Source organism: Canis lupus, chromosome 15 (genome assembly GCF_011100685.1).
Source record: "Canis lupus familiaris isolate Mischka breed German Shepherd chromosome 15, alternate assembly UU_Cfam_GSD_1.0, whole genome shotgun sequence".
Lineage (NCBI taxonomy): Eukaryota > Metazoa > Chordata > Mammalia > Carnivora > Canidae > Canis > Canis lupus.
The window spans coordinates 8,067,301-8,089,370 of record NC_049236.1 but is presented as its reverse complement, the minus strand read 5'-3'; the positions used below and the strand labels follow the sequence as shown (position 1 = coordinate 8,089,370).

Genomic DNA, 22,070 nt, shown 5'->3' with positions numbered 1-22,070 from the left:
GGATGCCAGGTCTTAGGGACCCATTTTCTTAGGGACTCCAGGTCTTAGGGACCCATTTTCTTAGGGACTCCAGGTCTTAGGGACCCATTGTCTTAGGGACACCAGGTCTTAGGGACCCATTTTCTGACCCATGAGTCAGAAAATGAGGCTGTCCTCAGGGTGCTCTCAACCGTAACATTCTGTACCGGTCTACCAGGGGTGGAGGCGACGGGCATCTCGTTCCATGGAGGCACGAGAGATGGATGCAAAAGCTGGTGAGGGAGGGCGAGGCAGGCAGGAGATGCCATCATGTTTCAACCTCACCTCCCTCAAATGCTCTGTCCCCAAGGAGCTGGGCACGTGGCAGCCAATGGTCCCGCAGGTGGAGCGGCTCTGCAGTGGCAGGTCACCAGCTTCGTTTCCAAACGCTCCCCTCGAGCTCCTGACAGACGCGGAGGGTAGGGGAGGCCCTCCAAGAGCGTGGGGGCAGAGTCAGGGGCCCCCTGCTGGAACGGTCCCGGGTCCCTGCACCACCCCTCCCACCTAGGCGTCTGCCTCCTGCCAATACTCACTCTCGTAGCGGAGCTGGAAGCCGATATCCGAGTGGCTCTTGTCGGTTGAGAAGAGGAGGTAGAGGTAGTTGCTGGTGCTGATGAGGAACTGGGGGACCTGGGTCCCGTGGTACACCCCGATCAAGGGTGCTGAGTACGTCCGTCCATCTCGAACTTCCAGAGTATCGTAGTTGACCTCGGTCTTAAACCTGCCAAAGATGGGAACGCAAACTTACTAATTTGCAAGTGACCAAAGGTCCTGCCTGACCCAGGGCTTCGGAATAACCCGATTTGGGCGGGTCGGGACATTTTTAATACAAATTGCACGCATGTGCCTGCGAGAGGGAAGGGCCTCCTGCGCCGCGCTCGGCAGCCCGCCTCCTCCGTGGCTGGGCTCCCCCTCGGGCCCCCTTGCAGCCTGGGCCACGACCCACCTTAAGACTCTGAGGCACAAGGACGACAGCCTCACGGGGGTCAGAATGTTCTAGAGCAGGATGCACTGAGCTGCAGCCCAGAGCCAACCTGTCCTATAGCCTGTTTCTGTATACGGCCTACGAGCTAAGAATGGAGTCTAACGCTGACGAAGGCGTGTGTTTTTAAAAAGCAAAAATGTGCGACCGATAATCACAGCGGGGCCCCCAGCCGCGTAATATCCACTATTGGGCTCTCACAGAAAAGCTGGGGCAGCGCTGCTCCAGGCCCTGGGTGCTTCGTCTGGAAGCTGCTCGGGTTCCCATATGGGTGGCGACCGTCCCCAAGGTGGGGGGCACCTCCGGGGTGGGAGGGGGGAGTGGATTGGGTCAGACTTCCCACACCGCACTTTTCAGAGCTACGCTCCTCAGAGGCCAATGCCTGCTTCCGCCTCTGACGCAGCCTACCTGCCCACCGTCCATCGTTGGGGCCGAGGGGACAGAGGGCTCTGGCATCTGTAGGGCTGCCACTCCTGCCACGTCCTGCTCACTCCCCCGGCCCTAAAGGGCACAAGACCCCACTACGGGGTGGAGTCGACGCCACGGGCAAAGCCCGTGTGGCCCGTCTGCATCCAGGGCCGCCAGCTCTAGCGTTGCCAACACCCAGCACCGGTGCTGGCCCTGCCCCTCAGTCCTGGGCTCCCCCCCCACCCCGCACCGCCCCTAAGGAGCCCCTGCCCCCGCTCCCTGCAGGTTCCAGGCACCTGTCGAAGGTGATCTTGATGGGGTAGCCCGGCTGGGCTTCGATCACCCAGGCGCAGCTGAGGGCATCCTTGTAGAAGCCGGGCCAGCCCGGAGACAGGATGGTGCCGCTGGGCGAAGTCAGGTGACCACCGCAGGGAGCTGGGGACAGAAGGGACAGTAGCAGCTTTCTTGGGGGGACCAGTGAACAAACAAATAAAAAAAACCCTCTGTAAGATGTGTCTGCCTGCTTTCATTTCTATGGAAAATCATGCAAACTATATAAACCGTGAGTTCTGGGTATTGGGACCTTCACAGATGTGTCCTGTTACATCACTTGGACTTTTATTAAAAGCCACAGGGGAGCAATAAAAATAATCCTTTAAACAAAGCCCTCTGCCATTCTGAAGGCCTGCAGGACGGCTATAGGTCGCACCGGTTTTGCCTTCGCTCCTCGCTCAACGTTGCATCAAGGTCTGGCGGCCAAAGCAGGGCCCCGTCCTCACCCCTGGGCCCCGGGCAGTGGGCGGACCCCAGCTCAGCCTGCGCCGAGGTGAGCTCCGTGAGGCCAGGACCGAGCTTGTGCTCTCAGTCCCGGCGGCCCAGGGCCGGGCACACAGGCACGCGGCTGTGCAGCAGTGAGCGTCAGTGCCTGGGCGCACACGGGGACGCGTGGAAGGGCCGACGAGTACGGTCGTGGCAGGTGACTGCACCAGACGCTGCGTGGGGTGGATCCCGTCCTCAGGCCCTCGGCCTCTGTGTGCCCACCCCGCAGCTCCCCGGTGCCCCTGCAGCCCAACCCTCGGCCCTGGTGCAGCTGGTTGGGGTCCCCTCCCGCCCCTTCTCATGTTTGCCTGGCCACGTGACCACCTTGACCGGAGAGCTGAGCACGCAAGTGGCCGGCGTCCTGCCCCCGGGGCAGCGCCAGGAGCTTTCCTGCCCCCGCAGCCCCGAGAGCCAGCACCGGGACCTGATGACCGGAGCTCAACGGCGTGCAGTCTCAGCTCCTGCTTATAAGCCACGGAGACGCAGGGCTTGTTCACCAATGGTTCTAAGCTGCCGGCTGATGAGGAGGACGTCACAGTTGCAGCCACGGTCACTGCCACCACCGGCCCTCGGGCTCACAGGGACACTCATGCCCACTCTTCACCACCCGGACCCTGCCGGCGGGAGGGGATGGGGGGGCTATAATTTGGCCCGTTTTACAGCCGAGACTGGTTTATGGAGGCAAAGCAGGTGGCCCCGTGCTGGCGGGTGGCACAGGACTTGGCCGAGGGACACGCCGTGAATCTGGAGCAGGTGCCAGTTTTGAGGATCCCGTGTGTCCCTCGGAATCCCCTACTGTGGGGCGAGCAGGTGCCAGACAAGCCCCTAACAGGACAGGAGGGCGTCGGGAGCCACCCGGCGCTCCTGCCTCTGCGCCGTCTCGGACGTTTCTCTGGGTGATAAGTCTCACGAAACACGGTCCAGGACACCGCACCTTCCCTCCGTCGATTCTGCGGACTTCTTGGTAAGATTGAAAGGAATCAACGTTCTTTAAGAAAAAAAATTGAGACGGAGAGGGACAGACAGGCCATGGGAGGGGAGGGTGGAAGGAGACAGAGAGGATCCCGGAGTGAGGCCCGACGCTGGGCTCGAGGGGAGCCGAAACCCAGAGCCAGCCGCTCGCCTGACTGAGCCACCCGGCGGGCGACTGCGCAGCACCCCGCAGGACCTCACACGTCCTCGTGACGAAGAACAGCGACACCGGCGGATGCGGCGGGAGCTCTTGCCCGTGACGCACGGCGCTGCTCGGTGGGCATCAGCGCATTTAATAGCGCACGACCTTTGTGCGGCTTCATGCCCACTTGACGCACGAGGAAACGGAGGCCGAACAGGCCGAGGGACTAGACGGGGATCCGATGAGGCAACAGCGGAGACCGCAAGGCCCCTGCCTCCAAGTCCCCGTGCGGCCCGGATGGGTGTGGCCGCTGCGACTGGCGGGAACGGCTCCCAGGACGGTCAGTCTATGCACGTCAGGCTCCAACGAGGACGGTCTTTGTGCAACTGCAGCCCTAGGAGGCAGATGCCTTGGCTGTCCTTGTTCGACGGTGGCGACTACCGCCCAGTCCTCGTAGGCTGAGGCACGGAGGAATGGAGGGATGACGTCAGCACTCACATCAAACGCTGGCAGCGAACGTGGCATGGGGATGTCGCCTGGGTAACCCCAGCTCTCGGGACCCAGTGCTGCATCGCAGTGCATTCGGCTCTTTCTCTGATGCATGCGTGAGCCGTGGAGGCGCGTGGTGGGGACCGGGGGCGGGGGCCACTGTTCGGCCCCGGGTCCTCCTGCGGTAGAAGCAGGGACTGTCTCCGGGCCTCGGCTCAGCGCATCCAGCCGCCCGGGCGGTGCACCAGGAGCTCCTCACTTCCTTGCTGACCTTCCGGAGAGCCGTCGATCGCACGGTCCTCCCTGGCCGGGCCGCCCTCCGTTCAGAGCTCGGGTACCACCAAGGCGTGCGTACGACCCCGTCGGGGAGCCGGATCTGCTGTGCTGTTGTGCTGCCTTGCAGGCTCGTCTCTGCGGCTCCCGGGCTGCTGGACCTTTCCATGCGTCCGGGCCCTCACACCCTCTGGCTTATCCTCACGCACCAGGGAGAAAACCCCCCGGGGCGGGGAGGGCACCTCCGGGCTCCTGTAACGTCCGGGGGCCTCGTTCTGAGAAAACATACATACTAAAACAACGAGAAAACACCTTCGTCCATCACTCGGGCAGAACCTAAATTCGGTGACACCGGAGGTGCGGGGAGAGCAGGTGTCCGGTGCTTTGCCACGGGAAGCACAGACGGCACGACGCCCGCGAAGGGAACTCTGGAAACGGACGGCACCATTCCCGCGCACCCACCCTGACCCAGCGACTCTGCTTCTAGAACTCTCTCCCGAGGATATTCTTGCTGGGTTAGGAAGGGACATACATATACGTACACGCACGGGGCGGTACAAAGCAGCATGATCTACAGGAGCAAAACAATGGGAGGAACCCACCTGGGCAGCCACAGGGAGCTGCGCGAAGGAACCGGAGTCATCAACGGGATGGACAAGCGGCTACAAGCACGAATGATGTACGTTCTGTATGAAGCCAGGGAGTGGTCCCCGGAATATACTAGTAAGTGAATAAAAAGCGACGTAAAGAGGTAAGAAAGTGGGCAGCCCTGGTGGTGCAGCGGTTTAGCAGCACCTTCAGCCCAGGGCGTGACCCCGGCGTCCGGGATCAAGTCCCGCGTCGGGCTCCCTGCATGGGGCCTGCTTCTCCCTCTGCCTGTGTCTCTGCCTCTCTCTCTCTCTTATGAATAAATAAATAAATCTTTTTTTAAAAAAGAGGTAAAAAAATAATCGCACGATTCCAATCATCGAACAGAGCGGCGGGAGAACACACGCACACACGCGGACTCCCCTTAGCGACCGGTGCGAAGCCCGCAACTCCAGATCATCTGCGGAAAGACGGAGGGAACAGGGCGGAGAGGAAACGGGGCCAAAGCCAGACTGCCGCACACGGATCTCCCTCTGGAGGCTCATGTCTGGGACTCCGTAAATATTTTTTCACTACTGAAAAGGGAGGTTTGAATCTGATGAGCCATTTTGCCAAAACTCGCAAGCAGGGTGTGAAGTCTGCGAATATGGTCCGGGACCGGTTGGGGGGCATGACCACTCATGAAGGAACTCCTGGAAGAGGCCTCGGAGCACCGCCATCCCCAGGAGCGTCTGGGAGGAGGAGCAGTCGGAAGGAAAGCAGCTTAAACCGTTTTCAGTAGTCACGGGGCCGCTGCGGTCGGGGTGGGGCCGCCCAGAGACCCCCGGGGTGTCCCAGGGAGGACGGGAAGCTGTGTGGGCGTCCACGGGGCTGGAATCTTCAGCAGGAACGGACGCGGGTACGGACGTGACCTCAAGGGAGCCGAGAAGAGAGCCTTCTGATGTCTGAAATGAAGCGCACCCGTCCCGCATCCTTATCTTCAGCTCAGTTCATTGAAAAGCCTTGGAGACAAGGGCCGACCCCGGAGCAGCGAAGCAGCGATCGCCCCCGGTGCCCAGACTCCAAACACCACTTTCCACCAAAAATGGACGTTTTTGGTCTCCTTGGAGACATGAAATCCTTGGAGATCTCCTTGGAGAAATGGCTGATTCCAGGTCGGGGACAGAGATTGTTCTAGAGGAGGTTGGGCCGCTCCCTAAAGGCTCCCACCGGCCAACGGGACAACCGGCACGTGGGTTAGAGGGAAAACTGCGATGGATTTGTTTAAATCCACTAAAATGTAATGATATTTAAAAACGTCCAACTTTAGGCGATGTTAGGGGATCGACTCATTGAATAAAAACTGATAAATAAAGGAAAATAATGGGGTTTTTCTCTGCCTTTCCTTCCTGAACTATACATCAGGGTAACCGAGGAGGTGACGGGGGCAAGTTTTCCTTAAGTATCTGAGCTCATACAACAGGAGGAAACGGTGGCAGGTGGGTACTTCTTGTGGGACCCAGGAAATTTAACAAAAATCCCCTACCCCTGGACAAGCAGAGCAGGACTAACTCCATTTTGTGCTGCACCCGCCTTGTGCTGACCTGCTTATTGCTTAGGGGCGCTGCCCCACCCTAGTCAAGCCCGGGGCACACCCTAATCGGAACTTGGCTCAGTGATAGGCCAGTTCAAATGGATACTTTAGGGTAAAATGTAATTCAATCAGCCACATGCATGTGGACCAGCATGACTGTGCAACTTTCTGCGAATCCCATTGGCCACTGGTCCCTATAAAGCTGCTACGCCTCTTAGTCTCGGGGTCCAAGTCCCTGCTCCGCTGTGTTGGGTATACTTGGACCCAAGCTTGAGCTTGTGAATAAAACCTCGTGTGTTTGCATCGGTGTCGGCTCCTCGGTGGTTTCTCGGATTCGCGATCTTGGGCACAACGTTCTCAATCCCGCTGGTGGCTTCAACATCCTCAAACAAGAGCGTGCTGGGCACTGCGTGTCTCTGACGGTGGCGCAGAGCCCCGGCCGCAACATATTCCCGGTCAAAAAATGGAACCTAAATCTGATTAGGTCTTTAGACCCCACTGCCAATTAAAGGAACTACAAGAAAGAGACGATCGTGTTAAACAACCTCCTTTCAGGGATGTGATCACTGAAATTCAGGATAAACGACGCGGCTTCGCCAACAAATATTCGCCGGGGCTGGGGGGCAGGGGGAGACATCCACGGACTGAAAGAGCTGACAAGTGTGCGGTAACTGTGATGTGGGAACCCGAGCAGAGTTCTGGCTTAAAAAATTAAAAAAAAAAAAGTGTCGGACAATTATGGAAATTTGATTGTATTAAGTAATTATTTTCATTTTTAAATTTTTAATTAATTTATTTATTTTTAAAAGATTTTATTTATTGATTCATGATAGACAGAGAGAGATAGACAAAGACACAGGCAGAGGGGGAGCAGGCTCCACGCCGGGAGCCCGACGTGGGACTCGATCCTGGGACCCCAGGATCACGTTCTGGGCTGAAGGCGGTGCTAAACCACTGAGCTACCGAGGGCAATAGTATTGCACTTATGTCCTAAAGAGTTCTTCTTATCTGCTAGAGATACACACTCAAATGCTGTGGATGAACCATTTCGCCTGGAATTTGCTCCACGATCACCCCAGAAGGGGGCAGTGGCGGGGGCGACGGGGAGGGGTACGGATGCCGCAAAACAGGCTGTGAGTTTGGACCCGGTGAAGCTGTGTGGTTGGCGTGCGCTGTCTGGAACGTTCCGCTCAAGGCGTGGGGGGCACATAAAGGAAATGCACGCACACTCATACACACTCACGCTCACACTCACAGTCCCTACGCACACACACAACGGAAGCCAAGACGGGGAGGTTTCCTGCTTTGCACACAGACAAGAGCTCAGGACCAAGACCGCAGAGGGACCCCGTGCCCGACCCAGTGCCCGCGCACGGCAGGTGCTCAATAAATACTTTGTCGAAGGAACGAAATCCTGTTTGAAGGGTAGACAGACGGGGTGTTAGGCCCGAACTTCGTCCCCTGCCACATTCATAGGATGAAGCCTTAACCCCAGGAGTCTTTGCAGCGAGAGCCCTGAAAGAGTCGTAAGCAAGGTTAATAAGATCATCAGGACGTGGCCCTGGTCCAGTAGGACCGGCGTCCCCGTAAGGTGAGAATGCAAAGGCCACGTGAGGACGCAGCCATCTGGAAGCCACCAAGGGAGCGGCTTCAGGAGGAACCCGGCTGCTGCAGACCCCCCGACCTTGGCCTTCTAGCTTCCAGAGCTGTGGGATTCGGTTCCGATGGCGCCCCGGGCTGCTGGTGAGGGGTTGGTGCCCCCGTGACGGGGCCCACGACTCCTGCTCCCCACCGCTCAAGCTGCGCCAGGCGGGGAGCACCCGCAAACAGAGCTGGGGCACAAGGGGGCCAAGAGCGAGTCCTCCCCGAGCCTCATGGGGGCTAGACGCCGAGCTTTCTCTTTCCCCGTGCGTTTGCCTTCACGACCCCCCGTGAGGCGGGCACCGCTGTGGGCCTGACCGCAGAGCGCGGGAGCCGGGACAAGGGGTCCGCCCACGGGTCCAGAAGCACAGTTAGGAAGCGGCCGGTGTGGCTTGGGGCCCAGGTTGCCGGCCACTGCGGGTGGACGGGGCAGCGCCAGGCTGACCGCCCCCTCGGAGGAGGTGCCGGTGGCCAGAAGCAGTTCCACACGCCCAGAACGAGAACCACGCAGGCCTCATCTGGTGCTTAGAAGTACTGGTTCTTGGGCAGCGGTGTAGGGCCGCCTCCGGCCCAGGGCGTGACCCCGGGGTCCCGGGATCGAGTCCCATGTCGGGCTCCCTCTGTCTGTGTCCCTGCCTCTCTCTCTCTCTCTCTCTCTCTCTCTGTGTCTCATGAATAAATAAATAATTTTTTTTTTTTAAAGTAGCGGTTGTCGGCCTGGGATCCTGACCGTCCCACGCACTTCGCTGTGGATAAATCACGTCACTGCCCTGCACTTGAGCTGTCTCATCTGGGACAGGAGGACAACAGCGGTTCTCACCTCCTGGGGTTGTCGTGAGGATTCTGTACACCGACCTACACGGAGCACTCAGCCTCGACCCCAGGGCGATGCAGACGCTTGGCCGTCAGTGGCTGGGGGGGTCGCAGGCAGGACAAGCCACCTGGCTGGCTGCCGCTTTCCTGCGCTCGGAGCAGGACGACATCCTTCTCCTGGGGTTGGGGGGGACCAGGCGAGCTGGCGAGATCATGTCAGGGCCTCAGTGATCGCCCTGACTCCTTCCTCTGAGGCCTAAATGAGCTACGACAACGATGACTCCGATTCCTCTTGTGCGCAAGGGGAGAACCGGCCTTCGGTCGTTTCTAGAGGACATTGTAATTTTCTGATTATAAAAGTAACACATGGGGTGTTGCACCCGGAGAGCAACAACGTGGACGCGTTCACACCAAACTCAAACCACTTTGTGCGAGGGAGTCGGGTGGGGAAATGAGGATTTTCAGTTTGAACTTAATCGCACTTACGTATTGCTTAGATTTTTTGTTTGTTTTGCTTAGATTTTTTTACAACCACCAAGTATTACTGCAAAAATGAGTCTACGTACTCACTGTAGATGATCGATCTCCTTTTACCCCCCCCCACCCTGGGTATTTCTTATAAGCAGCCTTTTTTTTTTTTTTTCTTAAACCCTCTTTGAGATTCTTTGTCTTTTATTTTTTTTAATTTTTTTTTTTTAGATTCTTTGTCTTTTAATAGGGAGTTTAATTACCTTTACTGTCATAACTGATGTGTTTGTCTCACCGCTGTCATTCTGTTTTATGCTGCCAATTTCTGATGCTTCCATGTGGGGTCCTGTCTTCTTGGTTTTTTGCCACAGACAATACACTTCCTTTTGTTTTAATTTTCTATCAGGATGGGAAGAGTCAAAACCTGCTTTTTTTTTTTTAAAGATTTTTTAAAGAAATTTATTTATTAGAGACACCCGGGGGCCGCCTGGGGGCCAAATCCAGCCCGTCCACTTAGGTACCGTCTACCTGAGTAGAGGCCCCTCCAGCCCCGAAGCCCAGGACACCTCCCCAGATGGCCCTTTAAGAAAAAGTTCGCCGACTTTGCAGTAGAGCAACCGGATGATCGTCCTTCTTTCTAAATTTAGGGGAAGATGCCATTTTCTCCCTTGTCCCATTAGAGCCTCTTAGAAGCTAAGTGGCTCTTAGCATATATTAAAAGATTTTTTTTTTTTAAGACTATTAGCTTTTGCATTTAATTGTCCACAAGGTGGGGACACTTAATCAAAAACACAATGAGAAAAAAAATGGAAAAGACAAAAGATGCTGATTACAAAGCAGGCTTCTCCCGGGGCTGGGACACGGGGGAGAGGAGCCCCGGAGGGGGGTGGGGGTGGTCCGTGTCCTCAGGGGCCTCTCCACCCCGACTGCCCCACGGTGTTAAGCCCGGGATTGACCACCCGAGCTGGGGTCTCTCGCTCTGCCCCCCGATATGCTGCTATCTGGGTCCCTGACAGCCAGGCCAGCAGCCAGCAAGCGGCTAGCCCCCCGAGGAAACAGCAGGCTCGTCCCTGTGCGGATCTTGGGGTGCTCCCTGTGTCTGATGCGCTCCAATCTTGGCACTCCCCCACCCGCCCCCACCCACCCGAGTGACGGACGGGGCCCTTTTAGTCCCCAAATCAGGATCTTGCCCCGTGAAACAGTGGGTCTAGTCCTGTCGGGCATGCCCGCACAGCCTCGGGGCCCCCACGCACCAGCAGCTCTGGGCTCAAGGAGCACCCGCTCCAGGAGGGCAGGCCGCACAGAGGGTGCAGTCTGCAGCTTCCAAGCCCTGGTGCAGGGGCGGGTGCTGGTCAGCCCACGAGGATGGGGCCCCCGCAGCCTTGGGGACACTGGGAGCCTGGGCTCCCGTCCCCCCGGGGAACTGGGTGGGGAGACAGGACTAGAGGTCGCGGAGCTGGTCAGGAAAGATGAAATGACTGGGGACCAAGTGTCCAAGAGAGCGGCCCAGCAGTGGCCCCCGAAGAACAAAAGGAATTAGGAGAAGGGAAGGGTCTGCTGAGGAGAGACAGCAGGTGTCCTAGAGGAGGTGGGCCAAGGAGAGGCCAACCACAGACGTCGGAAGGGAGGATGAGGGAGGATGAGGGAGGATGAGGGCGCCTGAAGGAGAGGTGGACAGTCCTCCAGACCTGGACTCTGCACGGGGGCTTGGCAGAGGCTGTGCCTCACCTGCAAGCAGCCCCAACCCACACGCTCCGCTACCCCGCTGTTGCCAGGATGGGCTGATGTCACCTCCTAGTTCCACGGCTGGGAAGGCGTGAAGCTATGACTTTCACCTTGTTTCTCTGACTCTAAAGCTTTGGTCATTTCCAAAAAAGGTCACTCCACTGGAGAAAATAGCAGTGAGACTGTGTGGACCTCACTGTGGGAACGTGGGGGGGAAAAGCCATCTGCTCAGGGCAGGACTGAGGCCGGTGCCCGGAAGGATGGATGAGCATCACCCAACCCCCAAAGTGGAGCAGTACTTATCTGACAGGTCTGGTGAAGAAATGGTTAAAATCTGGGTTAAAATAATCCTCATGGCCAACACTACTGAATGCTGCCTCCCTGCCAGACACGGCTCCACTGCTCCAAGGACAGTGCATGCCCACAATGACCCTGTGGCCAGGCTACACTTTATACATGGGGCAGCTGGGGCACAAAGGGGCCAAGTCATTTGCCCGGGGTGACTCAGAGGGTAAACACCAGGGTAGAGGCAAAGGACAGTCGGTGCAGGGGAGGTCAGGCTCTGGAGGCCATTAGGAGGGACTAACCTAGAACAGATATTTTAAGGTCTTTCACCCATCCATCCAACCTTCCTTCCTTCCTTCCATCCATCCATCCATCCATCCATCCATCCATCCATCCATCCTTCCATCCAACCTTCCTTCCATCCATCCATCCATCCATCCATCCATCCATCCATCCATCCAACCTTCCTTCCTTCCTTCCATCCATCCATCCATCCATCCATCCATCCATCCATCCTTCCATCCAGTAACTCACCAACCAGTACTGAACAAGCATCTAAGTGTCTAACCATTTGCCAGCTGTGGCTGTGGGGCCAAGGAGGAGCCCTAACCTCAGGAGCTTCCAACCCAGCAGCAGCACAGCGAACCCTCTGGGAACTCACATTACACCAGGAGCTGCCCTTTATACCTTGTTCTTATCACTCCCTCTGCTTTCAGCTGGAGCAGACAGGGGCTCAGAGGGAGAAGGTGACCTGCCAGGATTCCAGCCTCTGCCCAGGGGCTTGAGAGCCCACCTGCACTCAGATGCTCCGCCACACGCACCGAGTGGTCAGCGGTCCCCCCTCATCCTCCTCCCACCCGTCAGCTCCGGGCGGGGTGTGCTGTGCGGCTCCCCCGCTCGTTCTCCTGGCCTTCCCACACGCTGGCCCGGGTGCTTGGCACGTGGAGGAGAGAGTGCCAGGCAGCCTGAAAGCCTTGAGCCTGTGCAGCGCTGACAATGCTTTGGGCTCACAGAGCTCCCCTGGGCAGGAGCTGGAAGCGGGGTTTTGGAGAGGGCTCTCCGTTGAGAGAAGAGGCGTCCTCATGCCTGATGGCCTCAAACCAGCATTCCTCCAGTTACAATGCAAATTTCTATGCTAAGTCATTCCACAGAGCCCTGCCACCCCGGTGAGGGTGAGAGGGCCGCCCAGGGCCTGGGACGGGGGAAGGACCACACAGACGGCTCTCTTGGGCCTCTGCAGAGTCTGTGACGAAGCTCCGGCCCGCACGTACCTTCACAGCGCAGCACGGCACTGTTCCAGACCACGCTGCCCTCCTTCAGGATGCAGGTGATGGTCTCCGAGCCCTGGGTCCCGAGGAAGCCTTCATCACACAGGAAGGAGATGGAGCTTCCCAGCTGGAGGCTATCCCCAAACCGCTTGCCGTTCACTGGCACGCCAGGGTCAGGGCACTCGTTGTGTCGGAAGGCTGTGTGGAAGGGGGTCAGGGTGTGATTAGGAAGGCCGGTGCGCAGATGGCCCCACCCCCCGGAGAAAGTGAGCTTCTAAGCCCAGCCCCAGGCCCCCCCGCCATTCCACAAAGACCCGCTGTGCTGGAGGCGGGGCAGGTGCCCCAGAACCAGAGACCCCGGGACCCGGAGCTGTCCTGGGCAGAGAGCAGGACACTGACACACTGGCTCTCCCGCCGTCCTGAGCACCCAGTCCCACTTGGTCCCAACGGGCATCCTGGGACCAGGCACGGGGCCAAGTGTATCCCACGTCAGCTCATTCACAGCCTGCACAACTCCATGAGGTCGGCACGATGACCCCAGGCTACAAATGAGGAAACTGAGGCTCCACGTGGCTTAGGAGCCAGGCGGCCTCCTACTGTCACATGCACTCCGCGCTGCCCTAACCGCAGACAGTTACGGGGTCATTTATGTTGCAGATGAGCTGGACTCTGAGTCCTGTGACACTAATAGACACTAAGCATCAGAAAGCAGGTGCCCTGGCCCCCAGCCTGTCGGAAGCCATTCCCTTCATCTCCTCGCGGCCGTCAGGCTGCCTCTCGCCCGTCCAGACAAGCGACGACGCAGGGGCATGGGGCACGGGAGGGAGGGCACGTGCGGGTTTCACTGGGCTTTGCCTCTTATTCAGTACACAGTTCTGGGCAACTTATGTAATTGCGCTGAGCCTGTTTCCCGACCTATAAAGTGGGGACCGTACTTCCCTGGCAGGGTCATTTTGGGACAGAAATAAAAGGAAAGTTGGTATGAATCCTACAGTGGAGGATGTTTGGGATGGCGCCTGACAGATGGTAAGGACTCCGCGGTATGAATCCCCTGCCTTCCTCCCAGGCCCGCTCTGCCTCCACGGAGCACGTCCCCAGCCCGCCCTCCCCAGGGGCGCCAGGTTCTGGAGCATCAGCCTCTGAGCCACACGCCCCGTGCATCCCTGCTGTCGTGAGGACGGAGCCCCCCAGGGGACCGGGCGCCCTGGCTGGGCGGGCACACCCGTTTGCAAGCCTCCGAAATCCCCTAGTGGTTGAAACACGTGCACAACCAGGGACACAAGGGCCTCAGAGGCTGCTGGGTCTTGCTGGAGGCAAGAGCCCCGCAGACCCGGGCGTCCTTCCCAGTGGAGGCCAGCGCGGGGGGCCTCTGATGTGGCAATGAGGTGATGATCCCCTGTGGAGCCGGGTGGGCGCCCCCACACTTGGGCCCCAGCTTCCTTCACGGGGCCAATGGCCGGGAGGCTGCCTGACATTTCAAGAGATGCTGCGGAAGCAGGGCGGTGCTTGGGGCCACAAGGGACTATGGAGCCACGTCCAACGTCAGGGGCAAAGGCTCTAAGTCAAGGATTTAATACCCGTGCGCCTTTCCAAGCCGCAGTTTCCCGGCGTGCGGAAGGGGCAGACAGAGCCTGGCTCCTGAACCTGTGCAGGGCGGCCTGCAGCGGCGGCCACGGGGTACGGCCGCGCCGGGTGCTGGGGGTGGCAGCCGCCCGCATCATCGCTCAAACGCCCCAGAAGGAGGAAGGACCCGCTTTGCCCAGAGCGCTGGGCGTGCAGGGGGATCGCTGGTCCTTGTTACCGGGGCGCCGACCTCAAGCGAGCACGATGAGGAGCAGCCCATGCTGTCTTGCAACGGAGGGGCTTCTGGGAGGGGGGCCCCCACGCGGCGCAGACTGAAGCTCGGCCCACATGATCGTCGGCCACGTGTGACCGAGGAGCCTCAGGTCTGTCCCCCGACACCTGCCCGTGGACTCCTGCAGCACCCGCTACCCTGGCATCAGCTCCAAACACTCCAAACATGTTCATTCCAGGGCCTCATCCCCTTGGGTATTCTGATTTAGCAACGGGGCCAAGTGTAAAGCAATTATGTCTATTTATGCACCCAACTATCTCTGGAAACAGCAAAGTCTGGCGAGAATCATCCCTGGGGGTGGAGGTGGGGGGGCTCCGGGGCCTAATTAACACTTGTTCTTTGACATGCCCTGTTTGCACCGTGTGTATGTGTTGTACGTGTGTCATTTTTTCAGGAGCGGAGAAGCCCTGGGGAGGAAGCCTCCCTTGGGTCAGGTCCCCGCCTGCTGCCTCTCCATCCAGCCTCCACCAAGGACTCAGCGCCGGCTGCTTTCTGGAAAGTGGGCCCTTGGCGGGACACAGTAGCTAGTGCCGTCCCCGGCTCGCCGCTGCCCTGCGCACCGGCACTGAGCCTGCGGGGTGGCCCGCCCTCACCGTCCCTAGGATGCCTCTCGCCCCTCCTCTTCCTGCCTCCCACCGGGTTGGGGGGGAGAAAGGGCATTGGTCACTCATGGAGCTCTCAGTTCCGCGAGCACTTGCCGATCCTTAGCGGGTCCAGACTTTGGGCTGGCCACAGGGACACGGAGGCAAGCATGCAAGCCCCCAGCTGTCCAGGGCTCATGATCTCATGTGGAGCAAGCACATGTGGATGAGCTGGAGGCCGGAGCGGCAGTGCGAGCCTGGGAAGGCGGTGCCGTGGGCCTGGGCCCTGCGTCCTCTTCCAGTGGGCGGCGGGGGCAGGTGTCCCGGGAAGAGGCACGCCCTGAGATTGTTGCTAGCAAGTGTGCTTGTGTTCCTCAAGGTATGGAAGGGATGCTGGGAAGCGGCTCCAGCTTGGGCGGTGCCCTGGGACCCGAGGTCCCCAACGAACGACCCCAGCTCACCGAGGGCCCGGGGACCCAGTTGTGTGGGGGAGGTGCCAGGCTCCGTGCGTGTTTGTGCGTGGGGCAGGATGCGAAGTGGGCGCTTGCATCTCACGGTGGCCCCCGGAGAAGATCTGCGGACCTGCCCCGCAGGTGCAGCCTCAGCCCCACCCGCCTGCTCGGCGTTGGCTGAGCTCGCGCGGTCCACGGCTCCTCATGACCCATGAGCACCTGCTGCTACCTTGGCAGTCTTGCTGCTTCTCGGCCCCGCGCCCTCCTCCTCGCTACGGTCCCAGGAGACACAGGAATGAAAAGGATTAGCACTTAGCTTCAGGCTGCTTCTAGAGAAGCAGCCCAGGGTTGAAACTGGGAGGGTACAGGTTTTGGACTGTGGCCCCAAGAGGGCAACGGGGAAGTGCCCCGATAACACAGCTTATTAAGCCTCAGATCCAAGCAGAAACGCCGCCACTGCAGACCTTTGCTCCTGATTCAACTCCTGGGTGGGAACTGGGCCAAGCAGAGCGCGAGCCCCGCTGGGGACACCCAATGTCAACCGTAAGAGGTGTTCAAGGAGCGGGGGAGGGGAGGGCACGTTGAGGGGGGTGGGCGATGAGGACGGGTGACACAGCTGCCCTCCAGGAGGTGGAGGGAGGAGGGAGAAGCGAGGGCCCAGGCTGGACCTTACACGTCACACCTACAGGAAGCAAATGCTCAAAAGAGAGGGAATCCGAGGAAAAGCACCCCGGCCAGCAGCCAGCGCTTTCTGGTTTCTGATCATGGGACCCCGCCCAGCCCTCGGCTCTGGGCCCCTCTCATCCTGCTCCTCCCTGGGGGCGCTGTCGACCGAGCGGGGACTCACTGGTGAAGGTGATGTTGAAGCCCCTCTTCCCCGTGGAGTGGTCGGTCTGGAACTCGAGACGGGCCACGTGGCCGCTGCTTGTGATGGAGGAGGGGAGTTGGTTTCCTGAGAAGGTGCCCAGGACCGGGGCCTCGGCCGTCGCCCCATCCTTGATGACCAGGAAGTCAAACTGGGGTTCCACGTCGATGTCGTTGAAGGCCAGGTGAATGCGGCTCTCGGGCCGGGCCAGGATGAGCCAGACGCAGTGGAGGTGGTTGCCGTAGTCCTCGGGGTAGTTGGGTGACAGGACGACCCCGGACGGGCTGGTGAAGTTGAAGAAGCAGGAAACTGCAAGAGAGGAGCAGGGGAGGTCAGGGAGCGCCCGGGGACACCTGCTGGGCCTAACGAGCAAGGAAGAAACGCGACACCGGGGTCGGGCGGACTGGCTGGGTGCTGGGTGCTGGGCGCTGGGTGCTGGGCGCTGGGCACTGGGCGCTGGGCGCTGGGCGGGAGGCCTGCTGGGTCCTCGGCGGACACGGTCTCCGGGGTAGCGGGGGGCAGGGCACGTCGGGCCCAGGTCTCTAAATGGGATGACAGGTGTGCCCGCGGGATTCAGGCAGCTTCAAAGCTACGGAACTAGGAACTATGCACGGGGGTGCTGGGCAACTGTCTTCCAGAGACCAAAGCCTTGGAGGAACCTGGGGGAGGCGTGAGGCTGGCCCATCCCCACGGCCTACCCACTTCCTGGCCTCCCGCCTGCTTTGCCCTAAGGACACACTCCTCTGAAACCACTTACTTTAAAACCCTTTTCATGCCAGTGACTAACAGGCCCCCGGGGGAGGTTGAGGCAAGGGATGTGCTATATACATGGAGTAGCAAGCAAACAAGCAAGCACTGAACCAAAATTAAAAGGGAAAAACAATAGAATGAAAAAAAAACTGCAACCAATATGGCCAAGGGGTAAATACCAATGTTAAAGTAGAGCTTTTAGAATTGTTTAAGAATATCAGCAAGAAAAAAAAAAAAAAAAAAAAGAACATCAGCAAGAAAAATAAATAAAAAAAAAAAGAACATTAGCAAGATGAGCAGAGGGTAGGCTCATGGGATTCGTGGGAGAAAAAATAGAATGACTACAAAAACACTGTGCATTTCACTAGTAAAAAAAAAATTAAGAAAAAATATACAGCCCAATATTGTGGAGGCTTCGTGGAAACTCCTAGGTATTTATTGCCAGTTGCAGAGTAAAGCTGATATAATCCTTTTGGAAGGGAGTAGGTGAATTCTTATCAATAGCCACAAAACTATTCAAATAGTTTTTGAATATATATATTCAATATATATTCAAATATTCTGACCCAGGAATCTCTAGGAACTAATTCAAAAGAAAAAGAGCCACGTGGACAAAGATGTTTATAGTGACATAATTTCATTACAGAGGGAAAAAAAATGTGAACAACCTATATGCCAGCCTAATAATACGAGGTAAATTATAGCCTTTAACGTGATGGGGTTTGAACGAAATCATTTAAGTGATAAATACAACCCTGCAGAAAAAAGAGCGTTAAGCATCACTTTAAGTAAAACAGTAGATCATAAAATTATATGTATACTTCCGATTACAGCTATTACACATTTATTTACATGTGGATAAAGGCTGGACATGAGCCCCTGAATAAAAATTGTTTTCGAGTAATAGGTTTTGGGGTAATACTTTTTCAAGATGAAAACAGTGTTTAATTTTTCTGACTGCAAAAATGATATAGGCTTCTACGAAACACTTTTATTTATTTTTTTAATTTATAAATTTATTTTTTATTGGTGTTCAATTTGCCAACATATAGTACTAAACACTTTCAAATGTAAAAGTATAAAGAGGGTAAAAACTAGTATGCGCAAACACCTAAGTCCCCTTATGACATTTATATTGATGTTGGGCATTAATGATACTGAAACTTAAGTGAGCACAATATTTGGCTTATTAATTATAATGAAGCTAAGGTGAAAAAAATAATCATGAAATCATGCTTGCAAAAAAAGCACACGCACACAACAAAGGAATTGGTGGCTCCTTATGCTGAGCTGCTCCTTTCTTCCCTTGACTGGACCCATCTTCCCCTTTTCTATATCAGGAATCCCCTTCCCCGCCTGCTACTCAAAGCCATCCCATCCGACTCTGCGAAGTGAACCTGGCCCCTAAGACACAGCCAGTCGTGTTCCCACAGTCTCCCGTTTTGGAGGAATAGAGAGTCTGGGCCGAGGGGAGAGACGGACGTGACAAAGCCTTCAGGCAACACAACATATGGTTAATAGTGATCGCGGTGATACGCTAATGATGATGACCAAGCGCAGGCCCTGTTCCGAGCACGGTCATGGTCATCCGTTAGTAACACTATTTGGTAGGTAGCCCATTTTACAGACAAAGACACCGAGGCACGCAGAGGTTAAGTAATTTGCCAGGGTTGCTTGGTCAGTCAATGGCAACAGCAGGTTCAAGTCCATCTGATTCCAGGGGCCAAGCTCTCAGCCACCCCTCAACATCCCCTTATGAGAACAGTACTACCCACCGGGCCAAAAACTGGAGTCCATGGGCTGTTCCTAGAATTTGCGGAGTATCGACCTGTCGACTCCTGACCCTCACATTAGCGCAGGCATGGGGGGCTCTAGGGTGCCCCCGCAGGGCCGTGCTGTCTCCAGCTGTGAGAGTAATGCAGATCGTGGGGAATCCTAACCCAACAAAGCCAACGACCTCGAAGACCAGGGGGCAAAATCACAAGACCTGCCTACGGGTAGGACCACACCGAGGTGGATCGGAGGCAAAAAGAAGTACCGTGATTTCAGAGGGGAGGCCGTCAGAAGCACCGTGAGCGTGCGCACAACGGATTTGCCGCAGAGGAGGACTTGAAGGCCATCCCGAGTCCCCATCCCCCTCCACCACCATGGCGCCATCACAGTTTTCTTGTTTTTTTATCCCCTTTGTAGTGGGTTGCCGTCTTGTAAAGCTCTAGGTGCACCATTTTGAGCAGCTGTATACGTACGGTAGCATTACCATCCCCCTAGAAGACGATTTTGCCACCCGTTTACGGTCTGTCCCTCCCTCTACCCAGCACATACACACATGCTCCAGGAGACGAGAAGTCTTGTCTGTTTGACTCTTCTCAGTCCCCAGTGGCTCCCACAACGCCCGGTGCATTCACTGTAGGTGCTCAATCAATACTTGCTGAATGAATCAATGAGTACGGTTGACCCCTGAACAACACAGGTTTGAAATGCACACGTCCACTTACGCATGGATTATTTTTTATAAATGTAGCCCAGTACTGTAAATGCTTTTTCTCTTCCTTATGATTTTCTTGATAACACTTTCTTTTCTCCAGCTTACTTCAGTGTAAGAATACAACATATCATGCGCGTAACATGCAAAATGCGTGTTGATCAACTGTTTGCGTTATTGGCAAAGCTTTCAGTCTGCAGTAGGCTATTAGTGGTTCAGTTTTAGGGGAGTCAAAAATCATATATGGGTTTTTTTTTTTACTGAACAGGGTCGGGTGGGGAGAGGTTGGCACCCCTACTGCCATGTTGTTCAAGGGTTTACTGTATTTAATGGTGGATACTGCCTAAAAAGATGGGGGCATGAATATGTGTGTCTCATGTCCACATCCTGTTCCACACCTCCCTCCCCACCTCCGTCCCGGCAAGAGAATTGACCAAAGTCTGAAAAACAGGTGGATACCTGAGTCAGCTTTGGAAACTAAGACAAAATATTGTGCCATGACCCTCAATGCATTTCTCTTAGACACAGTACAGATCTGTTCCTAAATAATTTAGAGGAGAAAAGAGAATGGCCCAGCCAAGTGGCTAAACAGCAAAGACAACAGAGTCAGACCTCAAGAAATATGTTATTCCCATAACATTCGTTAAAAAAACAAAAACAAAAACAAACATAACCACTCACAGGTGTTTTCTACCCAACCAAGAGATGAATCGAAATGAAGAACTCAAATATGGGAAAGTTATGGTTAATAATAATAATAAAAAAAAGATTAGGAACAGGCAAATGAGCCATATAGTAAGGAATCTAAATAATTGCTATAAACGTAGTTATAAAACAGAATGCAAGCGTAACAAATATTCCTTCGAAGAGAAGATAAAAGATATCACTCCTGCCCAAACCCCAGGGTAAAGCATTGCACATGACACTGATAGAAAGCACAAAGTTGGAGCAAGGAGATATGCTAATTTCCTCATCTTCAAGAAACTCTGCTATATAGTTTCTGTGGTTAATTAGAGAAATATAGGTTAGACCATGTTTTCAAAGACGTTAAGAGTAATTAGTAATAGACTATAAAGTAGCTTATCTTCAAAATTACCAAAGGGGAAAAAGAAATGCAGTCAATTTAGCAAAAAATGAAATGCAAAGGGAACAACGGGGAAGCATAAAGAGGGGAAATGCAGAGTAAATGCTCAAAAAAAAAAAAACAAGACAAGAGACAAAACATTATTTATGACAATACACGTGTACAAATTAGCCTAGCCCGGTAAGCTATAATTCTCATTTTGGAACAAGACACACGGCTTACACAGAGTGACACGAGGGAAGGGGCCAAGATAGCTCAGACTTCACATTAGACGAGTATCAAAGTTCACCCACGCTGAGCCTCCGGAGACTCCCACAGCGGGTCCAGAGCACCCACAGGTTCTAGAAGCTTCCCCCGGGAACCCTAAATGTACAGTTTCAGAAGGGCTGGTGGAGGCAAATGCAAACCACCCACGAAGGGGGTCTTAATCTCAAGATCAGACCCGTGGAGGCTGTAATGTCACACTGGACTCTTGGACAAACCTCGTTTTGGGTCAAGAGCCCTCCGGAAAGCCACCAAGAGACACTCCCTCTCGCACCTGGAAGGAGACGAAGCTCATGAACGGACACTCACGGAACAAGAGCGCAGCCCCACTAAGCTCGATTTTATGCACTTAGAAATAAGTTAGACTTGTTGCCACGAGGGCAGGGGAAGGGAGTATGCGTTGTCCTACAGAGGTCTGACTGTTGTCGCTCTGGAAAATCCCACCGCGTGCTACTTCAGAATGCTTCGGGTGGCGGGGTTTGCCTCTCCGCGTCCAGAATGAACACATCAAGTGCTGTGACTGCATCTCATCGCTATCAAGCACCTAGGTGAAAACACGGAGATAAGGTACCTACGCTTTTTGGAAGGAATTATGCTCATGGATCTCAGCCTTGGAGAAACTTTTAAATCAGAGGGCTTGCCATCGCTCAGACTTCTGAAAAACGATGAAGGCGGAAAACTCATGAACAGGTGTGTACGCATAATTACCGTGTGTAACATCAGATCATTATTTGATATGATCTGGAGTAGGAAACACAAGGGGCTTGTTGAAAAACTCTCTCTTACTATCTTCTCTTTTGTTGCTGTCTTTGCTGGCTTTGCCGGCTTTCAAAATGATAATTCAATTACGGGGTGGGCGGGAGGGGGGGGGTGCATATGAGAAAGCGAAACCAAACCCAAAGGTGATATTTAAGCAGTGGATGAGGCACGCGTTCCAAAATGAAGATATGACAGGATGCTTCAGACAGAACAAATAAACTATTTTTTAAAAATGCAAGAGTTGGGATGCTGGGTAGCTCAGCAGTTTCGTGCTGCCTTCGGCCCAGGGCGTGACCCTGGGGTCCTGGGATCGAGTTCTGTGTCGGGCTCCCTGCATGGAGCCTGCTTCTCCCTCTGCCTGTGTCTCTGCCTCTCTCTCTCTCTATCTTGAATAAATAAATAGAATCTTTTTTAAAAAGTGCGAAAAAAGTGCAAAAGTTGGAGGAAACTACACTAATCTGAAATCAAAAGTAAGTAAAAATAAAGAGGATTTGTAAAATACTCTGAGTGTGTA

General features: G+C 55.4%; 1 protein-coding gene across 1 annotated transcript in view; it reads right to left on the bottom strand.

Annotated features, from left to right (window-relative positions):
* The window catches only part of CSMD2 (CUB and Sushi multiple domains 2), a gene marked incomplete at its 5' end in the record, with an annotated part of 437,990 nt that overhangs the window by 179,365 nt on the left and 236,555 nt on the right, over nt 1-22,070 (bottom strand). Inside the window, 4 exons of the mRNA XM_038557633.1 lie at nt 552-739; nt 1,705-1,843; nt 12,468-12,662; nt 16,200-16,526. Coding sequence (XP_038413561.1) covers nt 552-739; nt 1,705-1,843; nt 12,468-12,662; nt 16,200-16,526 — 849 coding nt within the window. The remainder of the gene's footprint in view (nt 1-551; nt 740-1,704; nt 1,844-12,467; nt 12,663-16,199; nt 16,527-22,070) is intronic.